General features: G+C 50.0%; 1 protein-coding gene across 6 annotated transcripts in view; it reads right to left on the bottom strand.

Moving 5' to 3' along the window:
- FAM168A (family with sequence similarity 168 member A) overlaps positions 1 to 17486 on the bottom strand; it is a 179659-nt gene that overhangs the window by 15850 nt on the left and 146323 nt on the right. For all 6 annotated transcript variants that reach the window (XR_009968598.1, XM_062639217.1, XM_062639216.1 and 3 more), the window contains one exon: positions 12183 to 12263. Coding sequence is in view for 5 of the 6 variants with exons in the window: in XM_062639217.1 (XP_062495201.1) it covers positions 12183 to 12263 (81 nt within the window). In the remaining variant the exon portion in view is untranslated. The remainder of the gene's footprint in view (positions 1 to 12182; positions 12264 to 17486) is intronic.

The raw sequence follows: 17486 nt of genomic DNA, 5'->3' as shown, positions 1-17486 counted from the left end.
TGACTGTCCCATCGCTTTGTCTGGTGGTCCTTAGAAAGCTTGGAAGGGACAGTGAGCAAAAGCAGTGGCTTTGGGAAGGCCGTCCTGTATCCCAGTTTATGGAAAGTAATTTATAAAGCCGAGTGTGATAACCCAGAAGAACATCAAGAGTCAAATCTTGTGGGATTTGAGACACAACCAGCAAAATTCAATGAACCAGCACTGGCTATACCCGTATAGAATCACAGAATCGTTAGGGTTGGAAAGGACCTTAAGATCATCCAGTTCCAACCTGCCTGCCGTGGGCAGGGACACCTTAACGCTAAATCATATCACCCAAGGCCTCGTCCAACCTGGTCTTGAACGCTGCCAGGGATGGAGCATTCACAACCTCCCTGGGCAACCCATTCCAGTGCCTCAGCACCCTCACAGGAAAGAACTTCTTCCTTAGATCCAATCTAAACTTCCCCTGTTTCAGTTTGAACCCATCACCCCTTGTCCTGTCACTGCAGTCCCTGATGAAGAGTCCCTCCCCAGCATCCTTGCAGCCCCCTTCACACACTGGAAGCTGCTCTGAGGTCTCCACGCAGCTTCTCTTCTCCAGGCTCAACAGCCCCAATGTTCTCAGCCTGGCTCCATACAGGAGGTGCTCCAGCCCCTGATCATCCTCATGGCCTCCTCTGGACTTGTTCCAACAGTTCCATGTCCTTTTTATGTTGAGGACACCAGAACTGCACACAATGCTCCAGGTGAGGTCTCACAAGAGCAGAGCAGAGGGGCAGGATCCCCTCCTTCGCCCTGCTGGTCACGCTCCTTTGGATGCAGCCCAGGATACGGTTGCTTTCTGGGCTGCGAGCGCACACTGGAGCCGGCTCATGTTCATTTTCTCATCAACCAACACCCCCAAGTCCCTCTCCTTGGGCTGCTCTGAATCTCTTCTCTGCCCAACCTGTAGCTGTGCCTGGGATTGCTCCGACCCAGGTGTAGGACCTTGCACTTGGCATGGTTAAACTCCATGAGGTTGGCATCAGCCCACCTCACAAGCGTGTCAAGGTCCCTCTGGATGGCATTCCTTCCCTCCAGGGTATCAACCGAACCACACAGCTCGGTGTCATCGGCAAACTTGCTGAGGGCGCACTCAATCCCACTGTCCATGGCAGCGACAAAGATGTTGAACAAGACCGGTCCCGACCCCGATCCCTGAGGGACCCCACTTGTTACTGGTCTCCAGCCGGACATTGAGCCATTGACCACAGCTCTTTGTGTGCGACCATCATACAACCATAGAACCATGGGACTTTAAAGCTCATCCAATTCCAGCCCCCTGCCATGGGCAGGGACATCTTCCACTAGAGCAGCTTGCTCCTTCCCGAAGTTGATGCCTCCAGGAAAGGTTTACCAGGTCTTTTTCTGCTTCTCTTTTTTGCTTCCCCCCTGAAAGTACGGATGTGCCCTAACTCCTTGTGCCAGGCTCACCTCAAAGAATGAACCATCCCTGGCTGAAATCCCACCACCTCCCAACGGAGCTCATCCATCTCCTGAAGGCCTCAGCCAGTTCTTACAGCTCACTGCTCGCCACAAGCTGCTCAGGACATGATGATAAAAGCTCCAGGTTTCCCATGTCCCACAGGATGTATTTCACACCCCCAGCTACCAAGGAAGGAAAACCCAAGTGAGGGTTGATGGATCCTCAACAAGGCACTTAGTGATCAGAGCTCGCTGTGAAGTTGTGGAGCCACCAGGTCAAAACAAAGGACCTTTGGGCAAGAAAGGGGAAACACAGGAATTCTGCAGGAAGGGAACCATTTCTGACAGCAGAACCAGCCAAGGTTAAAGCAGAAAGAGGAGCACTTTGGGAGAGACACCATGGCCTAAAGGAGGAGGCGGTGGGTTCCTTATCCTCCCACTGGCTCCATGAAGACTTCATAACTCCTTCTCCCAAGCACATTCCTACCCTGAGGAGGTCAGTGCTAAGCCCCAAAGAAGGGACTCTATGACTTGGTGAGGGCCTGCAAACCTTTCTGCATCCCAAAGGCAAGAGCGATGATGTTTCAAACCCCTCCGATAGCTCTGTGTCTGCTCAGACTCCTAAGCAACCCTCTCTGAAGATGACAGTGGAGTGCACAGGGCTGGAAGTAGGGGACAATTAATTGAGGAGGCCAAGGAGGAATCAGTGCTGGTGCTACAGCCCACGGCAACAGCAACACGGGTCCTAATGGTTGGACACCACACAGAGAGCAAAGAAGCACTGCTGTTGGTCCACCAAAACCTCATGAGCCCCCTCTCCTAATGTGGGACAGAAACAGAGGAGCATTGAGGACACCAGCAGTGATGTTTCCCTGGACAGCATGGCAACCATCCGCTGTGTGGAGATGGTCACGGGTGCAAGATCTGCCTGGATGATGCTCTGCTGCTTTCTCATCACCTCGAAGAGAAAACAAGAGGTTCTGGAGAGATTTAAAGCACAGTTTCTCCTCCATTCAAGCACTGATCACGTTCTGTTCCAAGCATGCGCCCTCTCCCAGAGGTTTGTGAGTTATTAAGGATTTCCAACCCACCTTCCTTAGTTTTCCATGGTACGCTGCACTCCTGAACATCACACTGGAGGATTAACTCCCAGCACTGAGACAGAACCACTCTTTCACTCAGGCTTTTCTTCAAGATCAGATTCATCTTTGCCTCTGCTTTTCACAAAGGTTTTAATATCCAGGACTGATGAGACAATTTATTTAGGTGTTATATGGATCCTTCCTCTGGGGTTCCTGCACATCAGAGCTACCAAAAAATCACAGCAATTTGGGCCTGAGATGGCCGGGAGCTTGCATTAAATCATGGATCCTTGGAGAATCCATCACTTAAAGCTACACAGAAGGTGAAGCAAGGAGGCTTTTAGGAACATTAACATCTCCTGGTCCTTAGCAAAAGTAACGATTCACAGAGGTTACAATGCAGCCATGACTATCTAATATCATAAATATCAGATTAACTGTGGACAGTTCTGGTGTCCTCAGCATAAGAAGGACATGGAGCAAGTCCTGAGGAGGCCACGAGGATGAGCAGGGGCTGGAGCAGCTCCTGTATGGAGCCAGGCTGAGAACATTGGGGCTGTTGAGCCTGGAGAAGAGAAGCTGTGTGGAGACCTCAGAGCAGCTTCCAGTGTGTGAAGGGGGCTACAAGGATGCTGGGGAGGGACTCTGCATCAGGGACTGCAGTGATAGGACAAGGGGTGATGGGTTCAAACTGAAACAGGGGAAGTTCAGGTTGGAGATAAGGCAGAAGCTCTTCCCTGTGAGGTGCTGAGGCGCTGGCACAGGGTGCCCAGAGAAGCTGTGGCTGCCCCATCCCTGGCAGTGTTCAAGGCCAGGTTGGACACAGGGGCTTGGAGCAAGCTGCTCTAGTGGAAGGGGTCCCTGCCCGGGGCAGGGGGCTGGAGCTGGAGGAGCTTTAAGGTCCCTTCAACCCAAACCAGGCTGGGATTCTATTTGTGATGGATACAGCCATGAGCCTCCTACAAGCTTTGCAATAAGCTTAATTCCCCAGGCAGATCCATTACTGTGTTCTTGAGTGCTTCAAACTGGTGGGACCGTTTGTTCTTAGAAAGCTTTTCAGGCTCTATGGGATGTTCACCCCCTCACACCTCAAGATACCCCCCTTAGGGGACCTACTGATGTCTCTAAACAGCCAATGGGCACCTATAGAGGACAGCTCAAAGCACTTATGTGGGGAAAGATGATGCCTACACTCTCCCCCTGCAGAACAACGTTTCCTCCAGGGAGGACCCAGAAGCAGGAATGGGGGTTTAGAGCCTCCATCCTGCCCCACACCATCCCCATGGACACCCCTAATTTCCTCGGGCTGATTTTAGCAACATCTATTCAGCTCTGTGAGGACAGTGGAGTGATGGACGAGAAGCATTTGTCTTCCCTGCATTATTAATAAACGCAGTTGAAGCACGAGCCAGCCCCCATGTGAGATGTGTGTGTCCTACTTTCAGGCAAAGAAAAAGGCTTATTTTTAATGAAGGAAGTTAAACCAGCTCAGGAAGACAGAATGCTTGGGAGGGAACATGCTCCAGGCTTAATGAACTTTTAAACTGGAATGCCTCGTGTTTCTGCAGCACTGATTTGAGGCACTCGTTTTTATATGCTCAAAAGGGATTGTGTTTCAATAACACTGGCCTAAATAAGCAGGCTCATTGCAAGCAGCTTTATGCAATGCTGGTGTTTTGCAGTGATCTTGGAGCTTCCCTTGTGTCTCTCCTGCTCAAAAATGTGGAGAAACACAAGAGGAGGACCACATGAGGGAGAAACGGGTTTCAATGTGGATGGGAAGAAGTTCATTCCCTTGCTTGACACAGGGATCCTTGGGCTGAGCTGTTATCTACACCTTGGGAATGGTCACTTTGAAATATCCTGGTGAAGAATTTACCATCCCTTTGGTGCTCAAACCTTAGCAGATATTCACCAGGTACCTGACACTGGATGATCTTCAGGTCCTTTCCAACCCAAACCATTCTGTGATTCTATGATTGTACGACACTGAGAACGGGAGGATTCAAGACTGGGTCCAGTTACCATCCTCCTTTCCTCACTGCTGCTGGACCTGCAGGGACCAAAAGGTCTCTGTAGACTTCTCCGAGCTCCTCTCCATGTCTCCTTATGCTTCAAGGGAGGGTTGGATGGGGCTTGGAGCAACCTGCTTTAGGTGAAGGTGTCCCTGCCCATGGCAGGGGGTTGGATCTAGATGATCTTAAGGTCCTTTCCAACCCAAACCAGGCTGTGGTTGAGGCAATTGAAAAGTTCAGAATGCTAAATCATTACATTTGCCATGTAGATCCCAAGGGCTTGGGAACCATGAGGTCAGTAGAAGAGGATGAGCATCACCAGCTTCTACTGTGGCATCAGGGACTGCAGTGTGCACAGCTGGAGGCCCTCAAGGATGGAAGCAGATGGCACAATAAGTAGCAGCTATTTGAAAACCACACATTGAAAACTAACCACCACTAGTGTCCTTCCCTTTGGGTGAACCACAGCAAGGGCAGGAGCAGAGGGCAGCCTTCACCTTCACCTTCACCTTCACCTGGTGGTTCATCTCTTGCTATGATTTTGCATGGCAGCCAAGCAAAACTCATGAGGTTTGGGGCAAGAGGCACCCAACCAGAGAGAACTCAGCTGAGGAACACCTTTAGGATGGACCAGAGGGGATGATGGAGCTTGTCCAGAACAGCTTCTTTCAAGACTGACAGCTCACCTCCAGCTCCATCCCACAAGATCATCAGTCACAAGCAAAGGATGCTCTTCCCACCCTTTTCAACCTCTATTCCAAGTACTATTAAGAGGCACATCTGCCCAGTTAACCTACATATGGAGAATCAGCTACCCCAGCAGATGAAACTTGGGTTTTTGACTGCTTTTATAGTGATCCTGAGGGACTTCTGACAGCAGACACCAATCCCCAGCCAGCCTGGAGGGTTGCAATAGAACTTTGTTGGTGGATGAGATGCTTTTGAAAGCAGCCGTTCTGCTGGGAACACAGAGCATCTCCACGTTAAACATCTAAAATCCCATTTAAATACAGGTCAGAATTAGTCTGCTCTTTCTGAACCCAGGATTTTAAACACAAAGCTGATCCCCTCTGAGTTGCAGTGGGTTTGATGGGTGGCAGGAACCCCAGCTGCAGGTTGTTCTCAATGGTGGAGTTATTCCCAGCCTCCTGTATGACAGCAGCTGATTCAATCTGAGTAAATGCTCCCCGCATCGATACAGACAACTGGTTTTAACTCAGCCACTGAACCAGAGTACGACTTCAACTCCGTTCCATTTAACACAGTTGAGGACACTGCCCGCTCTGCTGCATGTACCCACTGCTGGAATGATTTATGGAGCTTATTTTAGAATCATGGAATGGTTTGGGTTGGAAATTACCTTAATATCATCCAGTTCCAACCCCTGCCACGGGCAGGGACCCCTTCCACTGGAGCAGCTTGCTCCAAGCCCCTGTGTCCAACCTGGCCTTGAACACTGCCAGGGATGGGGCAGCCACAGCTTCTCTGGGCACCCTGTGCCAGCGCCTCAGCACCCTCCCAGGGAAGAGCTTCTGCCTAAGAGCTCAGCTCAGTCTCCCCTTGGGCAGGTTAAAGCCATTCCTCAGTGGATCTGCTTCCCGGAGCTGGGAACGCAGCATCTCCCTGCGGCAGAATCAGGATCTTAAACCCCATAACTCAATGAAAACAGGGAGATGCAAGTAGCTTGAAAAAGCCTCTATATTTAAGCACGGGCTGAGCCTGGATTGCCTCTGTAGCCTTCGCTCTGCCTCTAAAGATAGCACTCATGGACGCTGTCCTCACTCCCAGCATCACCCATGAAAAAGCATGCATGAAAGCATCTTTTCTCCTGGCTGCACACGAACAAGCTGCAGGCTCTGAACCATGCCTCCAACAAGATAAATCCCCAAAGAGTGGGGGGAAAACCCCTGCCCTGATATTAAATTGTCCCGATTTCAAGAGCTGTCTCATTATTTATGGCGAAGAAAGAGGTTTCTGCACAAGGAGTTGGGTTGAGGAGCACCAAGTTCAATCTTCCCCATTTCCTCACTTATTTAGTGCTTCGCTACGTGGGGTTATGCACTGGAAGAGTGCTGGTTTGGATGCACAACAACCTGTCAGCCTGCTGGAAATAAGGAGGTTTCTAATATAGAAATCATTAAAAGCATTTGTTAAGACCCACAAACAGAGCAATGAAATGTAAATGTCAAGGTTGCTGCCCAGGCTTCCTCGCTTGAGTATTAAGCAACGTAACAAAAAGATCCGGTGAGGAGGGGACATAGAAATGATGAGAGGCTTTTCCTTGAGAGAAAGCAAGTGGGTTAAGATTAGGCTTGTACTTCAGAAAGGGAGTGAATAAAAGGCTGGCTGGCACAAAGCAGATTGACCAGGGCTTTCCTTTCCCCTTTCACATCATGCAAATGTAAAGCAACAGACAATGATTTGCATTGCTTTAAAGAAAGGAATACGGGAGGAACTGGAGCTTTAATTAATCTGCAGTCACTGCTTGCTGTAGTGATAAAATATAGCAAGGATCAAAGCACGGGGGAGGTGAAGCATCTGTAATGAAGGAGAGGACACCCACGGTCACAGCCAGCAGGACAAAGGTAGGGGAAAATCAAAGTCTTTGTGGGGTTGTGCTTATAAGAGCAGCTGACTAAGGTGGTTCGGGGTGGATTATTCCATCCTGAACAATGTGAGGAAGCTTCTGAAGGCAAATGTGGCTGTATTCAGGGAGGGCAGACCAAGGGGGGATGGATAACCTGGTCCTTGCTGAGTGTGGGGGCTCCTTTCTGCTGGGGGGAGGACACAGGTTGTAGACACCATTGCAGGAATGATGGGGATCAAAAAGAATCACAGAATCATAGAACAGTTTGGGTTGGAAAGGACCTTAACGTCATACAGTTCCACCCCCCTTGCCATCGGCAGGGACACCTCACATTAAACCATGGCACCCAAGGCTTCATCCAACCTGGCCTTGAACAGGGATGGAGCATTCACAACCTCCCTGGGCAACCTCACAGTAAAGAACTTCTTCCTTAGATCCAATCTAAACCTCTCCTGTTTCAGTTTTAACCCGTTACCCCTTGTCCTGTCACTACAGACGGGGGTAAAGAGCTGCCCACGGGCTCATTGCTGCTCACCTGAGTGATCCCCAATTGCCTGGTGTCTCACAATCCCTGTGTTTCCTTGTTCTCAGTCTTCTTGACCATTTCTTTGCTGCCTGCCATGGGACATTCTTTCTTGCCCTTCTTGTGAGTGCAAGCAAGTTCTCTGTTCAGTAGAAGGAGGCTTGTCCCCCGGCCCACCCCAGAACTACACTTCACACACCATCCAGGTCCCATTTCTCAACGTATTCCTACTATCCTAACCCATGCCAAGGAAACAACCCCATAAAACATCATCCTAAAGGTCTCCTTCTCTGGGGGTATCTCAACTATGTATCCGAGTTACCTGAGAAAGTATCTACAACCCTCTTTGGGTTCCTGTTCCTCATGAGCATGATGGACAACCAGGCAGGATGCAACTCAAGCTCTGCTGGTAGGACAGACAGGAACCCATGGAGAGGCTAAACCTCCTCTATAGGGAGGTCTCTGTTTCTCTCCACTGAGTACAGAAGGACCTGGGCTCAAAGGCTTAGAGACCTAAGGTCTACATAGCTGAAGGGAACCAAATATTCCCAGATGTGGCAAATTGCTGCAAGATTTCCTGCTTGGGTTTTTTCCTTCTTATTTTTCATTTGGAAAATCAAACCGAGCTGAAATTAAATCCTTCCAGGGCAATATGTGCATTCCACCACGTTTTTGCAAAGAGAAGTATTCTGTTTGGAGAGCAACACATCATTCCTGAGGGTTGTTTCCACACAGCGTCCAATTGGAGCTCCAAGGATGGTGCTGGAGATGTACAAGGAGCAATACAGCTCCCCCCCGAATTCCATGTCCTGCAGTGATTTGGTGCTTCCCCTCACTTGGGTGTCCCTTTGGGAATCAACTCAATGGTGGAGCTGCTGCCTGCACGAGTGGCTGGGGACAAGAATTCCCCATCCCTGGCAGTGTTCAAGGCCAGGCTGGACACAGGGGCTTGGAGCAAGCTGCTCTAGTGGAATAGGTCCCTGCCCATGGCAGGGGTTGGAGCTGGATGAGCTTTGAGGTCCCTTCATCCCAAACCAGTCTGGGATTCGAAGTGCAGACCCACAGGCAGCAATGCTGCAGGATTTACATCCCTGGCTGAGCAGGGAGGATGTTCCCAGCCTCTGGCAGGCCAAGCTACTATTAAATGTGTGGGGTTTTTAATGCTAGGAAGCTCTTTTCACTTGTGTTATATCCCTCAGGGGAGGAAAACTTGTTTCATACTACGCATTAATGGGAAGAAATCACAGAACCATGGAATGCTTTGGGTTGGAAAGGACCTTAAAGATCATCCCGTTCCAACCCCTGCCACGGGCAATGCACCTGAAGACCCTACCAGAAGCCAATAAACCCAAGTAAAAGCCAACAGATCCCTCACAGAGTCATCTGCAGGAAACTGCTTGATTCTGTAACCTTGCAAAGTAAAACTGCATTGAAACTGTGATGGGGAGAAGACAGCACCAAAAGGTTCCGGCAATGACGCCCTCATTCCTGCTTGACCAGCTTGGAAAGCTCCAGAGCCTGGGATCCATGGATTTTTATGACAAGTGGGAGACTGAAAACTTGGCAATGGAGAGAAGAAAGGGATTAGGGAGATGGACACAAGGTCCAGCTTTGTGCTCCTTATGCAAGTGGCTATTTCACTCCAGTGACTACTGAACACTCAGCTGAAAGAGGCTTTATTCAGGAGGCTGCAAATCCCACAGCTCTCCGGAGGTGAAGCCTTCACAATAAACATCTCAACCAACTAAAGAGCCACAAGGTCAAAGCGAAGGGGGAGATATTATCTTTCAGCTCAAGTGCGTGCTTGGAAATGGGTGAGAAAGAGATTTTTGGAGGCCTTTTTCATGAGAAACATGTAAAAAGTCATGATTTACAATCACAGAGGGGTTTGGGTTGAAGGGACTTTAAAGCTCATCCAGTTCCAGGGACCCCTTCCACTAGAGCAGCTTGCTCCAAGCCCCTGTGTCCAACCTTGCCTTGAACACTGCCAGGGATAGGGCAGCCACAGCTTCTCTGGGCAACAAAACCTCAATAGGAGAGTTCCTTTCCTTCTACTCCTTTTCACTTCCTTCACTCTGGACAAGAAATACCTTTTGAAACTGCTACTTAGCCCTTGGGTTTCTCCCACCCTTTGCCATGCCAAGAGCTTCCACAGGATCATAGAAACACGGAATGCTTTGGGTTGGAAAGGACCTTAAGATCATCCAGTTCCAACCCCCTGCCATGGGCAGGGACACCTCACACTAAACCATGGCACCCAAGGCTCTGTCCAAGCTGGCCTTGAACACTGCCAGGGATGGAGCATTCACAACCTCCCTGGGCAACCCATTCCAGTGCCTCAGCACCCTCACAGTAAAGAACTTCTTCCTTAGATCCAATCTAAACTTCCCCTGTTTCAGTTTGAAGCTGTTACCCCTTGTCCTGTCACTCCAGTCCCTGATGAAGAGTCCCTCCGCAGCATCCCTTCAGATACTGGAAGGCTGCTCTGAGGTCCCCCAGGGAATTTGGCTGAAAGCAGAGAAGCTAAAGCAGGCTTCAAAAACTCCAAGTAACTTGGTCCTTCTGAAGGGCTGGTTTCAGCAAAGTGCTTAAATGTGGCTTTGACTTCAGGGATTTCTGAGTGGAGGCCTACCAGAAGTCTTCAGTTCCAAAAAGGAAAAGACTTCTGTAAAGGTTTCCAAATTCGGGCTCAAAAGCATAGAAAAGCAATGGATTGTTTTAGCAGAGGAACTCAAATGTTCCTTACTAAGCACAGAACATGGGTCCATGCTGTGCTGAAGACGACTCCTTTTGGAAAGGTGGGAATTACTCCATGAATCCTGCTTTGGAGTAACTGCTCGGACTTCAAAACAGTGGGAGGTTCAGCTCTCCTGGAATAAGAAGCGTCCTTGAAGTTATCTGACAGCAGCCCCTGTGGTTCATTTAGATTCTGTCCTAATCTCCTACCATTGGCAGGCCTTGGCTATAAGCATTTCCCCTGTCTCTCCACCTCACGCAAAGAAGTGTTCGACCCCAAAGTGATGCACAGGGCATGACTGGGTTTGCCACCCAGATGCTTTGATGGCTTTTGCCTCTCCAGCCAGGCAGGAAGGTTGTGGATGTGTGAGTGTCCTTCCCCATCCAGACCTTTCTTTGCATCCATAGAGCAACCAGAGCCATGGGCTCAGTACATGTCTGGCCAAGACAGAACAGCAGAAACCAGCCAGAAGGGAGGTGTGGAGAAAAGGTGCTCAGCAGGGAAGGGGAGGAGCTTGGCAGTTCTTGTTATGGCCTTTTGTTAATAAAACCCATGGCTAATAGAGGAATTCAAGTGAAAAATGGCTTTGTGGGTGACAGGAGAAGCCTCCTTCCAAGGAGAGGAAGCAAAGGAACAAGGGAGACACTTGTTTGGGAAGAGGTGAAAAGGACAGACATTGTTGGCTGAGCCAAAAGAGCTGTAAGGCTCCAGACACCAAGAATGAATGGACTGGACATTGCTTCTCTAAGCAAGGAGACGTAGCCTGTGCTAGATACGAGCAAGAGGGAGCAAAGAGGGGGATGTGAGGCACCCCAGCACATGGCAGGGGGTTGGAACTGGGAGATCTTAAGGTCCTTTCCAACCCAAACCATTCCATGATTCTATTTTATGACACGGTTAAAGCAGTGGACTGGGGAGATCAGTTTTGTAGCAGCTCTCCAGAAGGATGGAGGAGAATTTGCCAAGGCTGGAGATGGCAGAGAGCAGAGTGCCAGGGTAGGGCTGAGCTATAGAGGATGAACATCAGGCTGGCTGGTAGGGTGGTTCATGGAAAGCTGAAAGAGGCAGATGACAAATAACTCCCAATGGACACACTGCAACAGAGACAGGAAACAAGTGTCCAAGCTTGGAATGCCAAAGGAAAACAAGATCTTATGGAGAAGAGTGCAGCTGGGGCTGTCAGAGACAACCAGCACAGCAAGGCTAAGGCAGAAGGGTAACCAAGTCTGGCCAGGAAGAGCTTGCTGCCTCTTTGGAAGAGCCATTTTGGGGTGGTGTGAAGGGTGGGAGCTGCACAGAAGATGACCCTAGCACAGACTAGGGTCTGTCAGGATAAGACAGGACAGTAAAGACACAGCATGGGAGATCCAGACACCAAACAGGACAGGGTTGCTACCATTTCTGCACCTATGACATGGAAGGAGGAGGGAAGGATGAGCAGAGGGAAGGTGAAGGCAATCCTGGGGAGACACCAGGCAGTATTCAGAAGATACTAAAAGCCGTCAGTGTGCAGGTATCACAGTGGCGAGGATTGTAAAATCCCTGGGATTAGCATCAGGATACAATTCCTGGCTCAAAAATACTTTGCAACACAGACAAATATTCCCAGCGCAGGGCATGAAGTTAATGACCGAGTTAGGAAGGGAAGAGCTCAACACAAGCCCCTTCCCTGGGAAGTACTTGCTGTCAAACACATGGAGCTGCTGGATTTTGACCAATGAGCAGCAAAAGGGGAATCCTCCTGGAGCCTTCAACAACATCCCCAGTCTTGTCTTCATACATAGATCCTTACCTGGGGCGTAGCCGGGGCTGCTGGTTGGATACATGTTTGGGTTGTAGGCTGGAGCAGCGGTGGGATAGCCCGTCGGATAACCTGCCATGAGAAAGAAGGAGAAATTATGGTCTCATAACACTGAGAGAAGAGGACAGCATCCTTGGGGAGCAGCACCCAACCTGTGCGTGCAACGAGGCCACGGGCACAGCTGAGAGCCAAAGCCCAGATGTATTCTCAGGCTACAGGAAGGACTCTGAATGCACTCCGTTGGCTTACAAGTGACCCCATCAATATTTCACCCCTATTCCTCTACAAAAGGAGGGCAACAACCAGAATGCAGAACACAGGAATGCTCCATGCGCTCTGCAGGAAACCAGGGAGGAAATCCACACACTGAATGCAGAATGGAGCTCTGGGATAGCCACCAGCACAGCTCTGCTTGAAAGGCTCCCCTTGGCTGCTCGCAGCCATCGCAGTTTGACCACTGGAGCATTCGCAGAGCTCAGCAGCCTCAAGTCCTCCGCGCGCAGCACTTGCATTAACCAGAGCCTCTTGCTAAAGGGAAGGTGAAGAGGCTGCATGAGAAGCTGCCAGCCCCAATATTCACCCATGGCTGCACAAGTGCCAGCCTGGGAGGGACACGATTACCTGCCAGGCCACCTGGAAGGAACACACGCGACAGCTCCTACCCTTTGAAGCCACAGGAGGCTTTAATGGGCACTTTAGGAAAGGTTGCAGAGCACCTTCAGTTCTCATCATCCTCACTCGCATCGGTCATAGGGAGGTCAGGGGAAAACATCAAAGCACTCAGACACATGGAGGCTTGGAAACCACTGCAGAGCCAAGGCCCTACGTGCACCTATGCACAGTGCAGATGTCCTGCACTGCACTAGAAGCTCTTGTCCTCCATGATAGCAGGGGGATGGAACCGGATGATCTTAAGGCCCTTTTGAACCCAAACCATTCTATGATTCTAAGACCCCAGACAACAACCTCCACACCTCAATCTGCTCCGGTCTGCTTTTGTTTACTGCTTCACTTCCATTTCTTGGAAGTCTTCCCCACTGGAAATGGCAACACTCGGATAACCCCATCCCTTCTTACGTGCTCCTGCGTAACTCCCTCTGACACACCGAATGGAACACGTTCGTCTTCCTCTGCTGGCAGAGCCTGCCTCTGCTATGCTTCCCCGCCACGGCCACTGCCCTGCTTTATCTGTGCATCTCGTTGGCCACCAGCCCAGAGCACAACCAACCCCATGGCAGACAAAACGACCCTTGGAGAGTCTTTCCACGCCAAGCTCCACTGACGCTGCCTGCTGGTTGCCAGCAAAGGCTGCAAAGCGGCAATTAGCGCCCATTCACACCCATCGCCTTGATTTTGCTCTATGAAACACAAGCAGGGGTGGGTCTTTCCTCCCCCGTTCCGAGCAGGAAGATGAAACCCGGCTCCATCCCTCCCTCCCATGGCCCAAAGCTCATTTGCTCCTTAGCAAGGTGCAGATTCCTCAAACCTGGCACCCGGCACGGAGCCGATTCCTGCGGCAAAGTGGGGAGGTTCATCGGAATAAATCTAATGCACCACTCCTGACCACTGGGCTGGAATAAATGACTGTGTTCTACCCTCTCATTTTCATCACTGATATATTTGGCTTCTAAATCAGGTTAATTAAAAATTGCCGGAGTTAATGTTGGATAAGCAGCAGTTTAACAGACTTTGGGTTTGGCTTTTTTAGGCTACATAAAACCATGCTGGCATCGGAGGCAGGCACATACAGAGCAATCAAGAAGCTCCGTGCACAGTTATTTGCAGATCCTGTGATTGCAAGCAGAACATTAATGAGGAAGATCTTAAATCAGAAACATCCCTGCCTCCTCGCTGCTTCATCAGAACATAACCCTTTCTTTTCCAGTATATCCAATGCTCCGAGGTCCTCTGGTTGCCTCTCAAGCTCAATGATCTCCTGACCAGCCTGGCTGGGGGCGTTAAACCAACTCCAACTCCCTTCTTGACCAAAAAAGTGGCCAATTATATTCCCTGTAATTCTCTCAACTGTGTTTCTACACCAGGTTTTACCTCCTCAGGGGCTGATAGCCTTGCGTGCATGCCATGGTGTTGGCAAGTCCCTTGCTCATCATCTAGGGATAGGATCTAGATGAGAACCTCCTGGGGCATCAAGAGGTTCTTCTGGTCTTTCCTGCTCATTAATCCCCTCAAAGAATTCCTGAATCCCATAAACGACTGCAGTAGTTATAGAATCTTAGAATGGTCTGGGTTGGAAAGGACCTTAAAATCATCCAGTTCCAACTCCCTGCCATGGGGTTGTAACTCTGTGTAGAGTTGCCCCTCTACTGTGCTCTTGTGAGACCCCACTTGCAGCACTGTGTGCAGTTCTGGGGTCCTCAACGTAAGAAGGACATGGAGCTGTTGGAGCAAGTCCAGAGGAGGCCACGAGGATGCTCAGGGGTTGGAGCAGCTCCTGTATGGAGCCAGGCTGAGAACATTGGGGCTGTTGAGCCTGGAGAAGAGAAGCTGCGTGGAGACCTCAGAGCAGCTTCCAGTGTGTGAAGGGGGCTACAAGGATGCTGGGGAGGGACTCTTCATCAGGGACTGCAGTGATAGGACAAGGGGTGATGGGTTCAAACTGAAACAGGGGAAGTTCAGGTTGGATGTAAGGAAGAAGTTCTTTCCTGTGAGGGTGCTGAGGCACTGGAATGGGTTGCCCAGGGAAGTTGTGAATGCTCCATCCCTGGCAGTGTTCAAGGCCAGGTTGGACACAGGGGCTTGGAGCAAGCTGCTCCAGTGGAAGGGGTCCCTGCCCGTGGCAGGGGTTGGAGCTGGAGGAGCTTTAAGGTCCCTTTCAACCCAAACCATTCCATGATTCTGTGATTTCAGGCAGAGGGTATCTGTGTACTTAGCTCTTCTTTCTCTTTGTTTTGGGTTTAACTTCTGCTTGGTAGGAGTGTGTCTTGCTTATTGTGGCATCTTTTGCTGTTCTGAAAGCAAGGGATGGCCTGTTTCAGGATCATTTCATTCCAGATAAATGCCACTTATACCAAGGAAGCTTTAATAGCTTCGGACGTGGAAAGATGCAGCCAGCCCTGCTCTGCTCTATCTTCCTCTCTGATCTCATAACCTTTGGGAAGCGCTGATCTCCAGCAAGAAAACTTGTCCTTTCTATTTTAAGGGGAAACGGAGCTGGGAAAAGAGCAGGGAAATTACTGGTGGTTTGCTGCTTTGGGGAGACAATGAAAGATAAGAGAGAAGCAGAACCTGTGACAATATGTGCCAGGTGAAACAGGCTTGAGAATACCCAGCACTCAAACCCCTGGGTTTAAAACCTCAACACTGGGTTTAGAAATACAAGAGGTATTTCTACACCTTACAGGTTTTTCAATAGGATTTAGGCTTGTTGGCTCTTCTTCATCCCCCAAATGACTACAAGCAAGCTGCAATCCACCCATGATGGTCCCCATATCTTATATCCCCTGGTGCATAAGACAAAGCCTGGGTCCACTGCCCAGGGATGAGCCAGGAGAGTGGCAGCACCAAAGTATCTGGCATCTTGCTCTGATTTTCCCCATGGAAAACCTATGGGACCTCCTGCAAATCCCTGTTGCTCCTGCTGACCCCATTCCCCTCCTGCCATGTCTATGTTGCCTCTTGGGTGAACTTGATGATCTTAAAGGTCTTTTCCAGCCTAGCTGATTCTATGGTTCTCTTCACCTTGCATCAGAGAGAACAGCAAGCAGGTAAAACCCACTCGTTTCATGTTGAGAGCTGCTAATCTTCATGGGCTTCCTGCTGGAGACATGGGGAAGTCAGGGACACAAAGAAGAGATCCTTTCTTTTCTACCTATATGGATCTGCACATGATGGGACCGCGCCCCTGCTGAGGCTTGGGGCCCGATTACAGCGCTGATGCAGATGGAAAGCAAATGAGATGAAACCCTGTTGAATAAAAGCCATTAGATTTCCTCACCGAAGAACTCGGGAGCTGGTTTCTTGCTTGAGTTTAATTTAATCTCGTGCCCACAATCAATAGGAGCAGCAAAGCCAGTGTTCATTTTGTGCTCTCCCCAAGGGATACCCAGAGCACTCCCGCTCCGAGCGGCACTAACTGAACTGCTTCAGGAATTACGGCTCAATAACGAAGGGAAGAGCTCCCGGGGCTGCAGCAAGCAGGGATTTTAAAGCCTCCTTTAACTGTCCATGTATCTCTAAACGCTTCTAGCCCATTCCTTGCAGCTCTGCTCAGCCCTGTCCTCTTTGGTGCAATGCTGCTGCAGATTAATGGCTTTTAGGTTACGAGTCCCAGCTACCACGCACAGCTTTAGGGATGCACTAGGAAAGGAGTCCATGAAATACATTCAACATGAGCAGCATACACAGCCTTAAAATGGGTTTAAGCACCTGCTTTGTTTCCTTCCTAATCAGACTCAGAACACCCATAATAAAGCAGCTAGCTTCTATTTCCAGCCACATGTATTTTAGTGCCTACATGCAACACAGCGGCATGTGGAACCGTAGACACAAGCTCAGTACAGACCTCTGCTGCACAAGAGATGGGTGGATGGGGCATTTAAGAATGTTCTTTCCAGCCTTCTGGGATAGCTTATTCCTTATGGAATACAGAATTCCTTATGGAATAAGCTCCTGTGGTCGCTCTGTACAGCAAAGAAGCTGAATTACTAGGGAGGAACGAGAAGGCAGGAGGGAAAAGCAGACATCAGCAGGCAAAGGGCTGCCCTTGGAGGAAAGGCTGAGAGCAGGGCAGGGAGGAAGGCAGCTAGGAGGACTAAGGCTTCCTTAGAATTAAACCTGGCAAGAAGGGTCAAGGACAGCAAAAAGAGCTTTTTCAAGTACATGGCAGACAAAACTAACACCAGAGGCAATGTAGGCCCACTGATGAACGGGATGGGTGCCCTGGTGACAGAAGATGCAGAGATGGCAGAGTTACTGAATGCCTTCTTTGTCTCTGTCTACTCTGCTGCAGGCAGTCCTGAAGAGCCCTATACCCCTGAGACCTTAGATGAAGTCAGGTCGACGGAGCGACTTGCCTTAGTCGATGAGGAATGGGTTAGAGATCAGTTGAGCAATCTGGACGTCCATAAATCCATGGGTCCAGATGGGATGCACCCGCGAGTGCTGAGGGAACTGGCGGAAGTCATTGCTAGACCACTCGCCATCATCTTTACCAAGTCCTGGGAAACGGGAGAGGTGCCTGAGGACTGGAGGAAGGCAAATGTCACTCCAGTCTTCAAAAAGGGCAAGAAGGAGGACCCGGGTAACTATAGACCGGTCAGCCTCACCTCCATCCCT

The sequence above is a fragment of the Pezoporus occidentalis genome, unplaced genomic scaffold (genome assembly GCF_034315485.1).
Source record: "Pezoporus occidentalis ecotype Australia unplaced genomic scaffold, CSIRO_AGI_Poc_V1 ctg6, whole genome shotgun sequence".
Taxonomy (NCBI): domain Eukaryota; kingdom Metazoa; phylum Chordata; class Aves; order Psittaciformes; family Psittacidae; genus Pezoporus; species Pezoporus occidentalis.
This window is presented reverse-complemented; position numbering and strand designations above follow the sequence as displayed.